This window comes from Lathamus discolor, chromosome 3 (genome assembly GCF_037157495.1).
Source record: "Lathamus discolor isolate bLatDis1 chromosome 3, bLatDis1.hap1, whole genome shotgun sequence".
NCBI classification, from domain to species: Eukaryota; Metazoa; Chordata; class Aves; order Psittaciformes; family Psittacidae; genus Lathamus; species Lathamus discolor.
The window spans coordinates 7,847,226-7,864,012 of record NC_088886.1 but is presented as its reverse complement, the minus strand read 5'-3'; the positions used below and the strand labels follow the sequence as shown (position 1 = coordinate 7,864,012).

Genomic DNA, 16,787 nt, shown 5'->3' with positions numbered 1-16,787 from the left:
CCCTCTGCCTCCCCTGAGCCGTGAGAGGAAGCCCCGCTACCTCAGGGACCGAGCCCCTCAGACATCACCCACAAGCCCAGTCCTCTCCAGCGGACACCGGGATAATGACACCGGGCGCTCTCCCCACCACCACCACACGCCCCTCACCACACCGCACCCCGCCTCCCCTTCAGCCGTTAGACCGCCAGCCCCTCCCGCCGCGCACGCAAACCACGCCCCCCCCCGGGGAAGAGTGGCTCCTGGCCCCGCCCCCTCGCTGCGTGCCCCGCCCCGTCCCTCCTGGCGGCCGCCGCTGTGTCTCTCTGCCGCTCCCCTTCGCCGCACGGGCGGGGTGCGTGGCGGTGCCGGTTCGGTGCCTAAGATGGCGTCTATCATGGAGGGCCCGCTGAGCAAATGGACCAATGTCATGAAGGGCTGGCAGTACCGCTGGTTCGTGCTGGACTACAACGCCGGGCTCCTCTCCTACTACACGGTGAGGGGCAGCGGCGGGCCGGGCGGGCGAGGAGCCGGGCAGACCGGCTGAGGCGCAGGGTGGGGGTGGGGAGGGGACTCGGGGCGGTGTGAGCGCTCTGGCAGCCAATGGGGAAGGAGGAGGCGGCGGGCGCAGCCAATGGGGTGGCGCTGCGGGGAGATTTACCGGTGGGGGCGAGCGGGGCTGTTATTGTTGGCGGCGGCGCGGGGGCAGGGTGCGCGCCTTCGGGGCGGGGTCGTAGGGCGGGAGCGGCCGTTGGCCTCCTCACGGCCCCCGGGCGGGGAGCGGCCCCCTTGGCCCGGGGGAGCGGGTCCGGCTCGGCGGTGGCTTCGGGCTCCCGGGTCTCGGTGCTGTTCTCTCCGTCCAGCGGGAAGTTGTTGTCGCCTTGCTGTGTTCGCTCTCCCCAGGCGGCGGGCCCGAGGGGGTGCTGCTTTCCTGCGCCGCTCGCATCAGGAGCAGCGCTGGGCTCGGTCGCTCCCGGCCCCGGACGCGTTACCGCGGGTGCGCTGCCGACACGCGGGTCGCTTCCCGGTTCGGGACTGACTTTGCTGTTTCCGTTGAAGACTTCCTGCTTTCGAGCACTAACTTTTAAAGTGCGGTGTAGTAACAGTCATGTGTTGTTGGCTTCTTTTTTATTGTAACCACTGACAGGTCCCCACTCGCTGCTTCAGCTTCTTACATAAAAATGGGAATTAAATAGCAAATATTCTAACAGTATGAATCAGTTTTCTCAGGGATATGCCCTAAAATGGGAAGGATAACTGGCTGAGCCACGTGCGTAGATAAGTTTTCATAACATGCAATTCCTATTAGTCTGTCAGTCTGGCTAAAATAAATACACATTTATCCTGTAGTAAGTTGTATTAGATTTACAGCAAGTAACTTGGAGCATCATGCTGTCTGTAAAGCTTTATTCATACAGAAGGATTGCATATAAAACTCTTCCCCCCACCCCGATCTGGATTTACAGCCCTACTAGGTGAAAGCTTATCTCTCCAGACCTAGGAGTTTATAAGGCAAAACAGTTACAGACTCTCAAACAATTTTGGCTCATGTAGGTTCGAAATCCCTCACCTGGAATCTGGATGGAGAAATGAAAGTGCTGTTTAATGGCTGTTGAAATGCCAGCTGCTTGAATTGGGATGAGTTAGTGAGCATAGTCTAAGTAGAGGTCCAAGGTGCGAAGTCACTTTATACTTCAGTTTGGAAATAGAAACATTTACCGATGACTAGTGCATATAATAATAATTCTGGTTATTGCACTGACAACGTTCTATGGTTTTCACTTGTTTAATAAAAAGAACTTTTTTGTATTTCATTATTTCTTATGATTAGGTATCACAACATATGCATTACGCTTTCAGTTTGAATAATTTATTATGTTCTCTTTTATAATACTGACTTTTAGTCCACAAATTTAAAAATTCTGTTTTTTAACTATCTGTCCTAAAAATCCAGTTGGGTTCAAGAAACCGAATCATGTTTTCTGCTCCTTGTGCCTTTACCACTAAGAAATGCCTGCAGTAACATTTATTTTATAAGGTTTTCCATACCCATGTGCTATCTTTTCTGCACATATGTCTGTAAAGTACTTGTTATGCCATTTTCTAGACATCTGAATTTGTTCTTGTACGTAAGGGTGTGTGTTGTATTGAAAGACTGGCTGCCAAAAGAACTGATCCCTCAGCATGCATACTGCTCCATGTGTGCTGCATGATTACTCATAGGGCTGCAGGGTCAGAGCAAGGGGTTGAAAGACAATTCAGATCAAGTCCCAGTTGACCACATTCCTCACAAGTACTAATATTAGCATTGAAAAGGTGGTGGGATACTGCTCCTTTCAGCTCTGCTTTTAGTTTTAGAATAATAACTCCTGTCTGGTAGTTTATAAGGCTGCTTATAGTTTATAAGCATCATTAATTTGGAGTGTTAGCAGATTTACCTATGTATTTATGTGGGGAAATGGCCTGTTGTGATTCAGTATATGCAGACTTGTGTTTTGAATTAAAGGCTTATCTGTGTGATCAGGTATGTAGGGTCGCATATTCCATTCCCCCTGAGTCAGTTTCAGTCTGAAGCCATATAATTGCCTTGCTGTAAGTATAACTAAATAATTTTTGAGCCTGAAACTGGCCCTTCCCTGTGAGCATAATGCATGGGTGGGGTAGGCTGAGATTGTTTTAGCCTGGCTGTATAGACTTGCAATCTGGAAACAGTTTTGCTGATGGGAGAGATTGCCAATAGCTGATCACCTTTTACTTACTCATCTCCTCTCAAGGCTCCTTGGCCCATTCCAATCCAGAAAGCTGTGCTTGAAGAAAACACTTGCTCCAGTAGATTCAATGGCTGATTAACCTTTGGCAGAGGAGCAGTAGAAAAGTGCAGGGTAATAACTTCTGATGCAGCTCAACTTTCTGTCAGGGCCAGATCCAGCCATGTAGTTTCTTCGTAGGTGTGTCCTTGTACAGTTGTATTTAGGTTCCTTTGGTAGTAACTTAAAATAGGCTGCAGAAAAGTGCCCCTAATGTAGAATAAGCATTCAAACAGAATTAGCGTGTAATAGTGTTGCACTTGGAGGGGGGAGAAACCCCAGAGCATTTAAATTAGCATGCTTTGTCTTTTGGTAAAATGAGTAGATATTAACCTAAATACATTTTTGGATACATACATCAAAAGCAAATTAATTCAATTAAGTTTGCATTTCTGACCTAATTAGAACTTTCAAGGAGTAAGGCAAAAAATTTTACACCAAGTATGAGTCAGAGAAAAAAAAAAAAAAGCTGGTTTAATGTTCACACTTATTTCAGTTTTCATTTGTGTTTTCCTTCCTCTCTACTTTGTTGTATTGCAGTGAACACTGGTAGCACTACTTGCAAGTATGAATGCAAATGTTTCTCACATGCATTTCCAAGGTGTTTCACAAAGGTTTGTTTACAATACCAGATTGTTCACTTTTTTCCCACTTCTGTAGTTTGTGGGGCTTTTTTTCTCTTTCAGAATAGAAAGAAATTAGCTTATAATTACATTTGTTTAAATTTATGTATTGTTATCAATTTATTAAATTTAAATTTAAATGTATGAATTACTTTTATGGTAAGTGGCTGGTACCATTTTGGATCAGTGTGACCAATGTTTTGACAAATTACTTCTTTTATTGCCACTCAGTATTCTTCGATTTTTTAATCCACTCATGTTTCCTCTTGAAGGTATAACAAATGTAAATCTACTGAAGCATTGTGGGGTTTTCAGTGTGTAGTTGGCTGCACAGACAGTATTTAGCAGAAGAGTCTGGAAGTGGCTCATTTCTGCCTTCTTCTGGCACAGGAGCTGTAAAGTTGTTCCATGATCTGGACTCCAGCTGAAAATAACTCTGCTAATTTATTTTTTCAGCTGAATTTGTTCTGTTGTTTGTGTTCCACATGTCAGTGTAAAAATGTGTGCTGGCATTGTACTGGAAGATAGCATGGAGACAAAGAAATGGCTAGGGAGGAAGAGGGAGTTGAATGCAATTTGCTTTTTGTTTGTGTTTTCTGGCAGATATGCTGTCTTAAATACACATCAGCTATAGCCTTGATTACCTTTGGGAATCCTGCAGAAATAATCCAGAGAGCCCCTCAAGGTTGAAAATCTGATTTAAATTCTTGTTTTAAGTGTGCTCTTTAAATAAATACTTTAATTCTATAATAAATTGCAAGCAGAACTAGCACAGCCGTGCAAACAATGCTAAAACCAGGGCCAGTAGATAGGAAGGTCAGTTCCTTAAATATTTTAAAACTGTGATATTTGGTGGTATTGAAAGGAGAACTGATCAAAATGTCGTAGACAAACAGCTGCCTTGTATAGTGAATGAGGGTTGCAAGAAAAAATAGTTGTGTATGACAGCTCCATAGTGTCTATTTTTGAAACAAAACTGGATAGCCTCTCACCATCTTAACGGTTCTTGTGCCAGTAAATGCCTGAAGAAGAGATTTAAATGCTTAGATATTCTATTGTTTTACTAATCATTCCATCAATCTACTAAAAATGTAATGCTAGTTGAATACTTGCAGAAGCAAAGTGTGTGAAAACAGTCTTTGGGAGGATGTAGTCGTGGTGGTGTAAAAATATTTGTCTCCTCCTGCTCTTTAAAGGTTCCTGCTAGTTAGCAGCTTTAATACTGGCTGTGCTGTGTTGAAGAACTGCTTGTGGATTGTTCAGTCCAGATGTTGAGCAGGGGGACTCCAATTTTGCAGAAGTTTCGTGAATCTTTGCTGGTGAACTCAAAACAAATCTTGTTGACTTGGTCTTAAATGATGCCTCTGAAGCTGGAGTCATGGCTCAGTGCCCCTATCGTAGAGACTTTCAATTGAATGCGTTTTGCTGCTTTTTCCAAATACAGTTTCTCAATCAACAGCTGTGTGCAAAAATCCCAAGAAAACAGGAAAAAAAACCCATCTACTTTTGCATAAACATTCCCTTTGAGGTCCCTGCTTTCCATTCTCAGCCAAGGCAGCACTTTTTCCTGTAATAACTTGATCTGTCACATGCACTATAAATAGCTCAGTCAGTCAAAGAAAAAGCAGACAAAACTATAAGCAGACTACGTACAATAATAAAAAGAATTCTGAATTTATGGACACAGGATAAAAAATATGCAACACTCAGTTGAATTTTGTGCATAGTTTTAACTTTGTATCACAGGTTTGAATGAACTGAATAAATTGCTATAGGATTATTTAAATAGTGGACTCCTTTTCCATTGTTAGGCTATGGATCTGGTTTTAAGGTCTCCAAATACTTGCTCATCACTTTGCAGTGCATGTCAGTTGGTATTGCTCATCAATATGAACATAATGTGCCTGTTCATATTTATGCAGAAATATTTGATGGGTTGATTTTGTCCCAGCACTCTGAACTGCATGTGCTCTAGCCTCTCAAAGCCAGCCATGTTGTCTGCTCCATTGGTCTGGTGAAGCATAGTTGGGTGCTCATGTAGGATCTGGATCAAGGTAGGTGCAGTTTGCCAAATCAGACCAGTACAGATGTGCTAACTGGATCTAAAGAAAACCAGTTCATTACTAAATTTGCTTACCCACAAAATCTCATCTCTTGCATGTTTTTGGTATTTTCTTTATTAGGTGTGCAAAATAAAACCAGTAGCAATGTAGAGGATCAATTTTTGTTGTTGTTGTTAGATTACAATTTAGTTTAAGGCTTCTAGCTATTTAGAAGTCTTCCCCCAGTGCAGGTTGGGAATGGAGCAGTTTGAGTCTAATGAGCTAATTAATTGTCGGATGAGAGAGACAATTTAATGAATAAGCTTTGTTTAAAATAGCTTAGAATTATGCAGTATGAACTTTTTATAGCAATTACAGTGTTTAGAAATTTGAAAAGATCAATTGATGATCAGGTACCCAGTCCCATTGCAGATTAAAGCTGTTTAGTCTGTTCCTGTGCTTCTTGGTGAAAAGGCTGATTGATTGTGCTGTCTCTTTTACACCTGGATCCGTTTAAGGCTTCTTATGTATTTATTTCTTGTAGGATCCTATAAGCAGTGTAATGCTTTTCTATGTCAGGAACCAGAAATTGTTGCCTTACCTTTTTCAGACATATGTGGCATCTATTGGGGTTAAATGAGCCCCAGTGGCGTCCTCAGTTACTGCTGCAGTCCTTCGGTTCCTGCTTTATGATTGCATCCACAAAAGTCAAAACTTTAGCTACAGAAACCACGTGGCTGTTAGATGCTGTCCCTGTGCTCAAGCAAGTCCTTGTCTGGGACTGGGCCTTGCATTTGGGAGCTAAGGGAATGGTGGGCTGGGAACAGCATGTAGTTTTGAAATTGTTGGGGTTTATTTCTGCTTAAAAAAGGAGAGGAATAACTACTGTGGGAAGTGGTCCAAATTAAAGCTTCTCTGTTAAATGTAGTTAAACTGCAAAAATCAGTGTTTATATAAACAGAGCTTGTTCCAGGTTCTTTATCCCTAATGGGAAATAAATTTCGTAAGTAGTTTTGTTCATCTGTATGCTTATGTTAGAGACTTCCTTGGCAGCACCTTGTGAATCAAAAATGTACCTCTTCAAGTTCTGTGCACTTCTGCACAAGCAGAACTTGTGTCTGAGAAGTTTTGGAGACAGCCAACAGCTGGGGTTTAGACTGAAATCTTAAAATTCCCATGGAACAGCTAATTTCAAATGAAATCATAGTAGTTCTATGGCTAAAAATAACAAACCCCAAAAGCCCTATAGGGCTGAGGGCTTTTGGGAGGTTAGGATGCTAATTGTTTTGTTTTCAGTAGAGCCAGGCATTATTTTCATTGCTCAAAGAAGTTGTAGGTTGCCTGAAATATGTTATATCAGTTTTGTATTTGATCAGCTTCACCGTGTGGATGTAAAAAAGAAACCAATAAAGGCCCTGTTTTGGAGGGAGATACCTACATTCCCCAGGCAGTAATACTGTGTAGCTTTGCTCATTTTTACAGACTTTTATTTGAGTTTCAGCTAAAATTTATCTCTTGCTGATGTCTGCTTGTAACCTATTCAAGTCCATTATCAGCAAAATCAGTACACTGCATGCTGAAAGTGTATTGAAAATGTAATTTTGTCTGGTTATAAAACTGATGACTGGAAAAAGATAGCTGCATATTAAAACTTTACATACAGAAGGAAAGTAGAATGTGACTTATTTTATTAGCCGCTCAGAGATATCTTTGTGCTGCATGAGATTTTCTTTAGTGAAATGGAATCATTCCTCTAAACAGTTACGGGATGGCTTCATTTATCCAAGAATACGTGACCAAGTAGAGAACATATTGCATACCCATGTCTAATTTCAACCCAAGGGTATAATGTGATGCTGTAATGGAAAGTTGAAGTTGTCTGAATTGGTTTTTTTATAAAATCTTACTTTTGGAGGTAGGGGCAAATATAAAATGTCAGCTGAGTTCCGTTTCAAGTACTGTCAGGCAGCAGTCAGTAAAAGATTTGCTGAGAGAATACAGCACTATGTGTGGTGATAGCTGCATGCTTTAGTGCACAGGGAGTTCAGATACTGGAATGATGGGTGATTTACTCCACTTAGGTGGAATGAATTACATCTACCATATTGCTGTAATTGGTATTAACCAATTAAAGCTCTGTCTGAAGATGGCAAAATTGTAAGTATATAGGATCACACTCTGAACCTGTGATTTATCTTGTGAAACTTTTGCAGGCTAGGAACACAATGATGTTTAAACTTAATTTTCATTCCATTAAAATGTGGTTTATAAAAAAAGAAAAGCTTTTACAGTATCTTTTGCAGTTGAGCTGGTAGTCAGTCTGCGCAGTGGAAAGCAGGGCTTTTGGGATTATTCCCTCCCTTGCACTAGGGCTGGCTCTCGTCTTCCCTGCATTTAGCAGGTTGGGGTGTCTAAAGCAAACCAGAATGAATGTCTCTTTTGCTGCCTTTGCTTTTTGTCTGGTTTGGTTCCATGCCTGTGCTCAGTACAGCAAGCTGGGAGTGATTTCCCTGGCATACTGGGGGACTTGGGCTGTGCCATCAGGACAGCCAGACCTCTGGTAGGTTTCTTTCAGCTGCTGCAGAGCTGCATCCTCAATCCAGTTACGTTCTTTCCCGCTAAGATTTGCCAATATTTCTTCTTGAAACCACCAGAGGGAGTAATAGGCTCTCAGTAGTGTCCTCCCATTTTAGGAGAACTCTCAAGGCAGCGAATATAGAAAATAAAGGTGTATCTTTTATTTTCTGTACCTCTAGTATAGTATATATATAGTGTACCTCTAGTGAGGTGTGTCCCAAGTCTATACAATTTCTGATAGGAAATTATTGGAGTAACTTTGTTTCTAGATCCTCTTGGATCCTGCATCTTCCCTATGTAGAAGCTTTCATTCAGGAAATCTATAAAGAAGTTGTATATCTGTAGAATACATTATGGATGCAGTGCTGGTCTTCACTTCTATTTCATTTTGACCAGCTGTACTATACTGATGAGAAAACAAGTACATTAGTACTGTTGGTTTCTAACATTCAGAGGACAACTTTTGACAAATTAGAGACTGAATTGAATGAGAGAGCAGCAAAAACATTATTTGAAGTGCTGACTGCTATATTTTTAAATTATCTTTAGTGAATATGACTTGCTGTGACTGCTTCATTCTTTCCTTGTAGCTATACCTCAGATATGTAGCAGATGAAGAATAATTTGTTGCTGTTAGGACTGATATTTGTCATTCCTGTCTTTTTTTTTTTTTTCATTGTTATCAGTAAGATTTCATTGTCTAATGGCTTCAGTGAAAATAAGGCTGGTCATAATCACATCAGTATATTGTCTAGATGGAATTGGTAAGATACTGTTGGAAAGAAGTGGGTATTTCGGAAGATAACAGCAAGACAATCTGTTCATGAGACACCAGTAATAGCTGTGTTTTGGTGACCTGAAAGAGTATAGTTCGAATAGTTGAATGGTAAGAAAGAATGGGTTGTATTAGATAAGACTACCTTTGCGGATAGGGCTACAGTTGCATGGAATTTATAATTTGTAAAACAGATGCATCTGTCAGAAAACCGAGTAGTTAGGATGACCAAAATGTTTTCTTTTTTTCTTTATCTTAAAAAGTTTGTGTGTGTGTGTGCTGCTTGGGCTTGCCACTATTGCCCAGCAACACGTATGACGTTAGCAGTAAAAGTTACTAATAAATCTACCCGAGTCAGTGCTGGGAATAGCTGAAAGTTCGAGGTACCACAGTTTCAAGCTAGAAGTGAGTTGGCTGTTTAGAATTGCCTGTTGGGGTTGGGGGGGGGGGGGGGGAGAGGGAGGAGGGTTGGGTGTTTGAGGGTTTTTTTCCCTGTGGATTCCCCTGTCAACTAAAGAAGAGATTCAGTTATTTAGCAGTGAAGTAGTCTAGTCTGCAGGTTTGAGCACAGGTCATGGACATAGGAATCCTGTTTTCTGTATGGACTCTTACTGTTTGAATGGCTATAAACATAGCTTTGCTACCTGTTGTAATGAAAGCAGGCAGTACTATCTAGGAAGCAGACATAGAAACCTACCTAAACGTTAAATTTGTATATATATGAAAAGGATATGAATCTGGGAAACTTTGACAGACATGCGATTTCAGTAGTACAATTCTGCCTGCACAGCTGGGTTTTGTTATACGGACACTTTTCTGAGAGAAGGAGAGAAAGAAGGAGAATTTAAATCAGAATACTGTCAAGTTTTAGTATTTCCAAATTCCTTACTTCTTCACTTCTTTTGACGTTCTATAAAGGTGTCGACTGTTATCCTCTAAACATTCCTTCAAGGTATCTACAAAACTCCTTGATGTGGGATTGTATTCTTATTCTTTGGAGGATTACTTTTTCATACCATGGTAGTGTACTTCTTTTTGTGTGAGAACTAACCTATTTTGTAACAGAAGTTGCATCTCATTTAATCAGTCAATAAAACGTTATACAAAAATGCTTTTCTCAGTTGTTCTGGATAACTACCTTTCTCCTTGCTTATTCTTACTGTATTTGTTAATCCGGTGATCTGTTTCTTTTCCATTTCAGTCAAAAGACAAAATGATGAGAGGATCGCGCCGGGGGTGTGTTAGACTCAGGGTAAGTGTTGTTCTATTTACTACTTAATGACTTACTGTGCTTAATATGGCTTAATGGAGAGAACTGCAAGGAGACTTTAGGGTTTGGGCTCTTTTTCTGACTCAGCAAAATACTGAAATAGTGAAAGTATTTAAAGAAAGAAAACATCAGAGGTCAAGTGACCTGCTGGGCTAATTATAATCTCTAATTTTAGATATTGTATAACAATATTATACTATACATTTTATACATGGTATAAAAAAGCATTTTATGACAATAAAATGGGTTGGTAGTGGCATGCTATTAAAAGCTCCTTTGCAGTTCTCATTTCTTTGAGTGTGGAGATACATGTGTATATATGTTTTGTACCTACAAAAATCATTGCAAAACTGGTTCCTTTTGTCCTGATTTGCCTTTATTCTCTTACTGTGTTCTCCCTCCTGCCAGTAGGACACTCTTTAGGCCTGCTACTTGACTGTGCTTGAGCTTAGTGAAACAAAGGAGGACTGGAAAGGGCAGGAATAGTGCAGCAGGCAACATTTTGAACCTGGTGGGAGTACAAATTTGGGAAACAGAGGTAAAGATGCAGAGTGGAAAAGCTGAGTGTTACCTGTTCGATGCACTCTGGCTTGGGACATTTAACCTTGAGTGGTGCTGTTGTAGCTTGAAATGACGGTGAAGTGAGGTAGGAATGTTGTGATGTCTTTGCACATGCCCAGTTTCAACCTTGTGGTCGTGCACATACCAAAACTATTTCTTGCACAAGTCCTGTTTCTGTATTTTTTCTCACTCATAGAACCTCTGGTTACAGCGTGCATCAGTCCTGTGAATAGGTGATGTAGATAGGGAGAAGGAGTCAGGAGGATAATGGGTATGAATTGGAGCGTTCTGAGTCTTGAAGTAAGAGAAGTATAGGGAAGCGGATTTGTGATCTGACACATAAGGTGGTGAGTGTTGCGCAGAACTCTGCTTCTTCTAGTTATTCCTTCCATCTGTTGTTACTCCATTCTAGTGTTTCTGTGGGCCTAATAAAAGAGTACCTATAGCCTTTTGAGACTCAGACAGAGAATCTCCATTATTTTGGATTCCAGATGACTTTTTTGCCCTTTCCCTAAGTTAGTCTATTGATATCTTAATTTAGATTTTCTTTAAAGGTAATGTAAGCTCAAACTGCTGTCTAAAACATGACATTCCCAGTGATTCATGAGGATGTTTTTTGCATTGTGCAGAAAAATTTGGTCTGAAAAACCATGCCTGCTTTAATAGTGTTGTGAACCTGCCAGTGTGGGGGTTGGCCTCACCCTGTCAGTTTAGGAAATACTAAAAGTGAACAATCTGTTCAGTATCGCATGATCCATCTTTATAGCTATTATACATAAAATAATCCCTTTTTCTTCCTACATCTGCTACTTTCCCACCCCAAATTACTCTTTGGAGTTTTCTGAAGGTTTGCTGACTCCCCCCATCCCTTCTCTGAATGTGTGTGTGGCTCTTTTGTGAAAGTAGAAGGAATCTCTCTCCTGCTTTTGTAAAGCAGCTCTCCTGGCAGATGACAGTGATACCAATAGCTGAACAGATGGGCCTCTGCAGTCTGAAATTCTATGAGAGAGGTTTTCTGTTTAGAGTAATTGTTGATTTTTAACTGTAGGTGTGAACATAAACAAACATGTAATTTAAGCAGTTTGACTAAAATACTTCCTTTTTTTTCTTGACTGTTTTTTTAAAAGCTTGTTCCTCACCTTTTTGCTCTTGATACGTGTTTCATAGGCCTGAAGTTTCATCTTCAAATTCTCTGGTTGACTGGCATGGTGTATATAGAAAGGTGTGCTCATGGAGGAATCTGTCATCTGTACTATGCTTAAGTTTTCTGGAAAACACAAACTTCCACGCTCTAGATTTACTTGTTCATATTTATTATCTGCATGACAACAGAGGCATCTTATACGCTTACACTCAGACCCTTTGCCTCAGCACTGCAAGTAGAGCTTGTGCACTTTACACAGCTTTGTGCTGAGATCACAGCTGGTGGTGTGCTCTTCCTGCTCCTCGGTTTCCTCCCACCACTCAGGATGGAGGCAGGGCTAATCTGAATTGTTTAGCCTTTATGTTGGTTTTATCTGTGTTCTCTGGGGAGAATATCGTGGTTGCGTTCTTGGTGTCTGACTTACAGATTTTTGATATAGCTGGTGAAGAGAATGATATTGTAGAACTTGTGATCTTCTGATTTATTGTGCAGCAAAACGTCCTGAAAATGCCAGGCATTTTTATCTATTGGTATATTTTAAAGTACCATTCTGGCAAAATTAATCTGGCCCATCGTGTCATTTCACTGGGACTCTGCACCAGTACCACACAATCTCCATATGTAATGGCTAGTCATCTGGTTGTTGTTTTATCCTGGCACTAAAAGTATTTGGAATTATACTGGCTTGCGTACACGTTTAGGTGCTTTTATAGTGATCACAGAGCTGTCCTTTAACAGCCTATGTGGAAGACACTCATTTGGAGAAGTGCTACATTTTTGACAGCAAAGGGAAGAAAAAACATGTTGGAGGTATCCTTTCCTTCTATATAGCCTGAAATTACGTATCGTTGGTGCTATTCTTAAGTAGGACCTGTTCCTTCCACTCCAACCTGTGGTGTCCTTGATAGTCCCAGCCATACATGAGCTGGTATCGTTGGCCAGAAACCTCATACAGGGGCTATGAAGAACATGTATGAATAAGTTTGATTCAGATCTCTCCAAGTCTGTACCAGAAGAAATTCTTATGTGTTGGCCAGGCTGATATACACCTGACCCCCTACTCTGCAGCTGCTGTGTGGTACTTGGCTGAATGAAATTAAGCAGTTGTTGGAACTGACTCTCAGGCACTCCTACTACTGTTACATGCTGTTTACTCTGACAGTGAGGGCAGAATTTAGCCTTTAAATATGTGCACCTTCTAGTGGTGTCTGTCTGTTTTGTGGGAGAGAGAGGGATAAAACAGGTCCTGATGCTATCTCTTCTGGGGAAGGAGAAGAGAAACTGAGTAAATCCGTGGGTGATTTTTGAACTAAATGTTATCATGGAGTTGGCAGAGGCCTGAAATAACTTTTTTCAGTGTCATCTTCTCCTGGGTGGAACTGTGTTATTTATTAAGTTCTTGGTGGGGGGCAGGAATGAAGATGTGGATACAGTTGTAAATAGTTAAGTGCAGATGGCCTTTATAATTTATTTGCATTTCCTTCTAATAATTCATGAGGTATTAGAAGACAAAGCTAACTGCTTTTGATATATCCTGATGACTTACTGTTAATATTTACTTAGGGACTGAAAATTAGATAATGCAGTGTACCAGTGACATGACACAATGAGCCACATTCGTCCTGCTAGAATGATTTATGTTTTTATAGGCTGGTAGATAAAATCAGGTCAAGAGCTGCTTTTTGTAGATTATCTATGAATTAGTGTTTTTATACATGGAAAGTACTTACAAAATATTGTTCCCCAATCTTCTTTAAAATATAAGTTGGAATGTAGTAGAGAACTGTTTACTCTGATGATGCTGCAGTGTAAAGCCACCTCCATTACAGAAACAAAAGATGCATATTACTATCCAGAAAATCACAGTTTTACAAATAATTACTGTTTTTTTTTTTTCCTGCAACTAAAAATTCTATGGCTGAACAGAGAATCTTTTTGCTCTTTACTGTATTTGGTTTGCTTCTAATTTGTCAATGCTTTTTAAATTCCAGTGGTGTAGTGATAGAGTGTATGCTGCTGATGTCACTGCTTGCCTTATCAGGATTTTGTTCTTTGTTTCACAGGGAGCTGTGATTGGTATAGACGATGAGGACGACAGCACCTTCACAATAACTGTTGATCAGAAAACCTTCCATTTTCAGGGTGAGCTGAAAGAAGAGATTGTTTTTTCTTGTAATAGATTCCACTTGTATTTGATGGATGATTTTAAATGTTTGGCAACAGAACAGCATGAACGAGCACACTGAGAACATTCTGGATTCAGGGGTGCTGCAGGTTAGGCAGGGATTTACATCTGCAGTGGATACATATGTGCTAGAAGGAGACTGTAGCTCTGGCAGGATTTGGAGATTAAAAATGTAAAGAATAAATTACTCAAGGGGAGAAAGTACTGGGCTTCCGATTATGAGTGTCGCTTACAAAACGTTTCTGATCTTCGTTATCAAGATACAATTATGCATTTCTATATGAAGAGAATCAAGACTGGTCTGAAGGTTGCAATTTGTATCCAAATAGAACTTAATGCTCAATTAAGAGGAGACTAGAGGCAGCATTTGGCTTAACGGTGGAGCTTTGCTTCAAGATTTACCAGCTTGCATTCATTTCATCTACATTTCTGTGTCTTGTCTGCCAGTCACCATTTCTCTGCTATTATCCTTTTATTCACATTTACTAACACCAATGCCATCTGCCACTGCTATGTTTCGTCATTGCATGCTATGGTTCACCGGTAGAAAGGGTAAGGTACTATATAATTATGTACTCCTTAAATTATTTTATCTGCAGCAGTAGGACAAAATGCTGTGATGACTAGAGAATGTCTCTTTTCTGAATGCTAAAATCCTAGGGAAGTGTGATGAAAATATTTTTCAAGTAACATTTGTTAGTCTTTTGCTTTTCCTCTAAAATGTACTGACTAAATTGTTTAATTAATTTGCATAGAGCTGGAAACTGTAAATATCCAAGAGGCATATTTGCATTTAAGCAGTCAGTTTATAAAAACTGGAGTAATTCTATAGTCTATATTGTACTGTACATATTTTTAAATCAGTGATTTGGAAATGGGAGTTATCATGAATACTGCTGTGTTTGTAAGAATATTCCTAATGATAAGTATTAATTGTACACCATATTGTCACTGGCATCTGTATTCCTTGTGCTACAGTTCTGCCTAAATGCTGCTGCTGTACTCTGGCTTTTCACTGCATTAAGCCTCATAAACGTACCTTCATAATGCTGAGCTCACAGTAATACTTAAATCTACTGTTCTCGAGGATAACTGATAAAACACAAGCTAATTGCTAATGCAGTAATGGAGTGCTGTACTGTGGCAGTCTTTCAGTACTATGAAGCTAGATTCTGCTGAATATTTGAGAACTTACTATAGGTAAATCTAGAAATCTCTCATCATTACTTACTAAAATCTATTTTTCTTAGTACATCTTGTTTGCAGTGATTTCTTATATGCTGTATTCTATTTTGGGTAATCAGATGTCTTAAAAGAAGACTGATAGTATTTGATACAAGTAATGTTCTGCTCCAAGTAATATTGATAATTTTTGAACACCAGTTTTGTCATATAACATCTTATGTTTTATAATTTCAATGTGTGTGTATTTCTTATCAGGTCAGGATTCATGTATGCTCCTTTAAGGTAGAACTAAGGTCTTTTCTGTATTATGCTTTTTTTGTATTATGCTATTTCTATTAGCATATTATGAAGATGACATCCCTTATAACCAGAAAATTGTAATGATACTAGCACAGTATTAATATATGTGTCTGTAATGTGAAAATGTAAGAAGACAGGTAAGGTATTAGTGCTGGGATATTTCAGTACAAAACAGCTCTGTGAAACTGTATCTGTAATTCTTATAGTCACTGTAAATGTATTCTCACTTCATGCAACCATTATGTCATATATATGTAAAATGTTTGTTACATTAAATTATTTCAGCATATTACACAGACTTTAACTTATGTGAAATATAGGTCACTATCAGCCATGAACAGTGAATGGGTAATAATGTAAATACTGCAAAATGTATTCTGAGAATACATAGGATGTGTAGCACAGGTTCTGGGAATAATCAAAAAACCAGACAGTATTCCTAACAATTTTTAAGATTGTTTTTATACATGATGCAGATAGAGCTTTTGTTCTGTGAGACAGTCACAGCTATAAATACATTCACCCTTTAGAAGTCTTGTACAAGAGAATACTGCTGCAGATATGGCAACTTTTTAAAACATACAGTCTCTTCCTTCTTACTGCCTGCCTTCATTCTCAAAGGCAGACAGGGGTCCAAAAATCTTGGAGCCTAGTTGGAAAACAACAGGACTTTAAAAATAACAAGATTTCAAAGATCTGCTGACCTGTGTCTGAGTTAGGGTCCCATCTGCAGTGCAATGGTTTCTCTTCCAGGCTCCAAAAGAAAAATGTTTTCATGTGCTCAGATTTTTAAGTACTGGTTGGTGAAGACTTGAATCTTCTTTGGTCTCAGCGAAGTTTTGCTAAAAGGCAGTGACAGAATTTGAATTTGGGAAAGGAAAAGAAACTTCATACTGGTTTCATTATTTCTTATTGTCAGTTGCTCAAAATTGCACAGCTGTCTAACACTCTAGAGACAAGTAAGAGATGAAGGGCAAAGAGGTCATTTAAAAGATGTCTGATCAGCTTCTCACGGGGATGTGTGTGTGTGTGTATGTGTTTAGCTGAAGTTCTGAAGCACTAAATCTCCAGCATCTCCCACCAAGATTTACCTGTCACTGGATCTTGGTAAATTCTGAGTCTTTCTAGTGTGTAGTTTGTGTTTTGTTTCTGCCTGTGACAGTCTCCCTCTATTCTGTTTGTTGCTGTGATTCCTAGTGGCCATCCCTGTACTGAACATTAGTAAAGGTTTAAAAATTTTTATTACAAAGAAAATGTAGGCTTTGAATGATGACTGCATACGTATCAAATAGTATCCATATACCTAGTACCTAGGTATAAAGAAAAGAATTGAATAAATATG

General features: G+C 39.9%; 2 protein-coding genes across 10 annotated transcripts in view; one reads left to right on the top strand and one right to left on the bottom strand.

The window, feature by feature from the left end:
* The window catches only part of EPS15 (epidermal growth factor receptor pathway substrate 15), a 75,906-nt gene extending 74,936 nt beyond the window's left edge, over nucleotides 1–970 (bottom strand). For 6 of the 8 annotated variants that reach the window (XM_065673357.1, XM_065673353.1, XM_065673361.1 and 3 more), the window contains exon 1: nucleotides 41–126. The gene's annotated coding sequence lies outside the window, so the exon portion shown is untranslated. Of the gene's footprint in view, nucleotides 1–40; nucleotides 127–424; nucleotides 530–637 lie in introns of those variants that run through there. The other 2 variants (XM_065673356.1, XM_065673355.1) reach the window with 2 other exon arrangements.
* Nucleotides 267–16,787, top strand: part of OSBPL9 (oxysterol binding protein like 9) — a 62,026-nt gene continuing 45,505 nt past the window's right edge. For both annotated transcript variants that reach the window (XM_065673365.1, XM_065673364.1), the window contains exons 1-3: nucleotides 267–472; nucleotides 10,002–10,052; nucleotides 13,839–13,917. In XM_065673365.1, coding sequence (XP_065529437.1) covers nucleotides 362–472; nucleotides 10,002–10,052; nucleotides 13,839–13,917 — 241 coding nt within the window. In that variant the 5' untranslated portion in view covers nucleotides 267–361. The remainder of the gene's footprint in view (nucleotides 473–10,001; nucleotides 10,053–13,838; nucleotides 13,918–16,787) is intronic.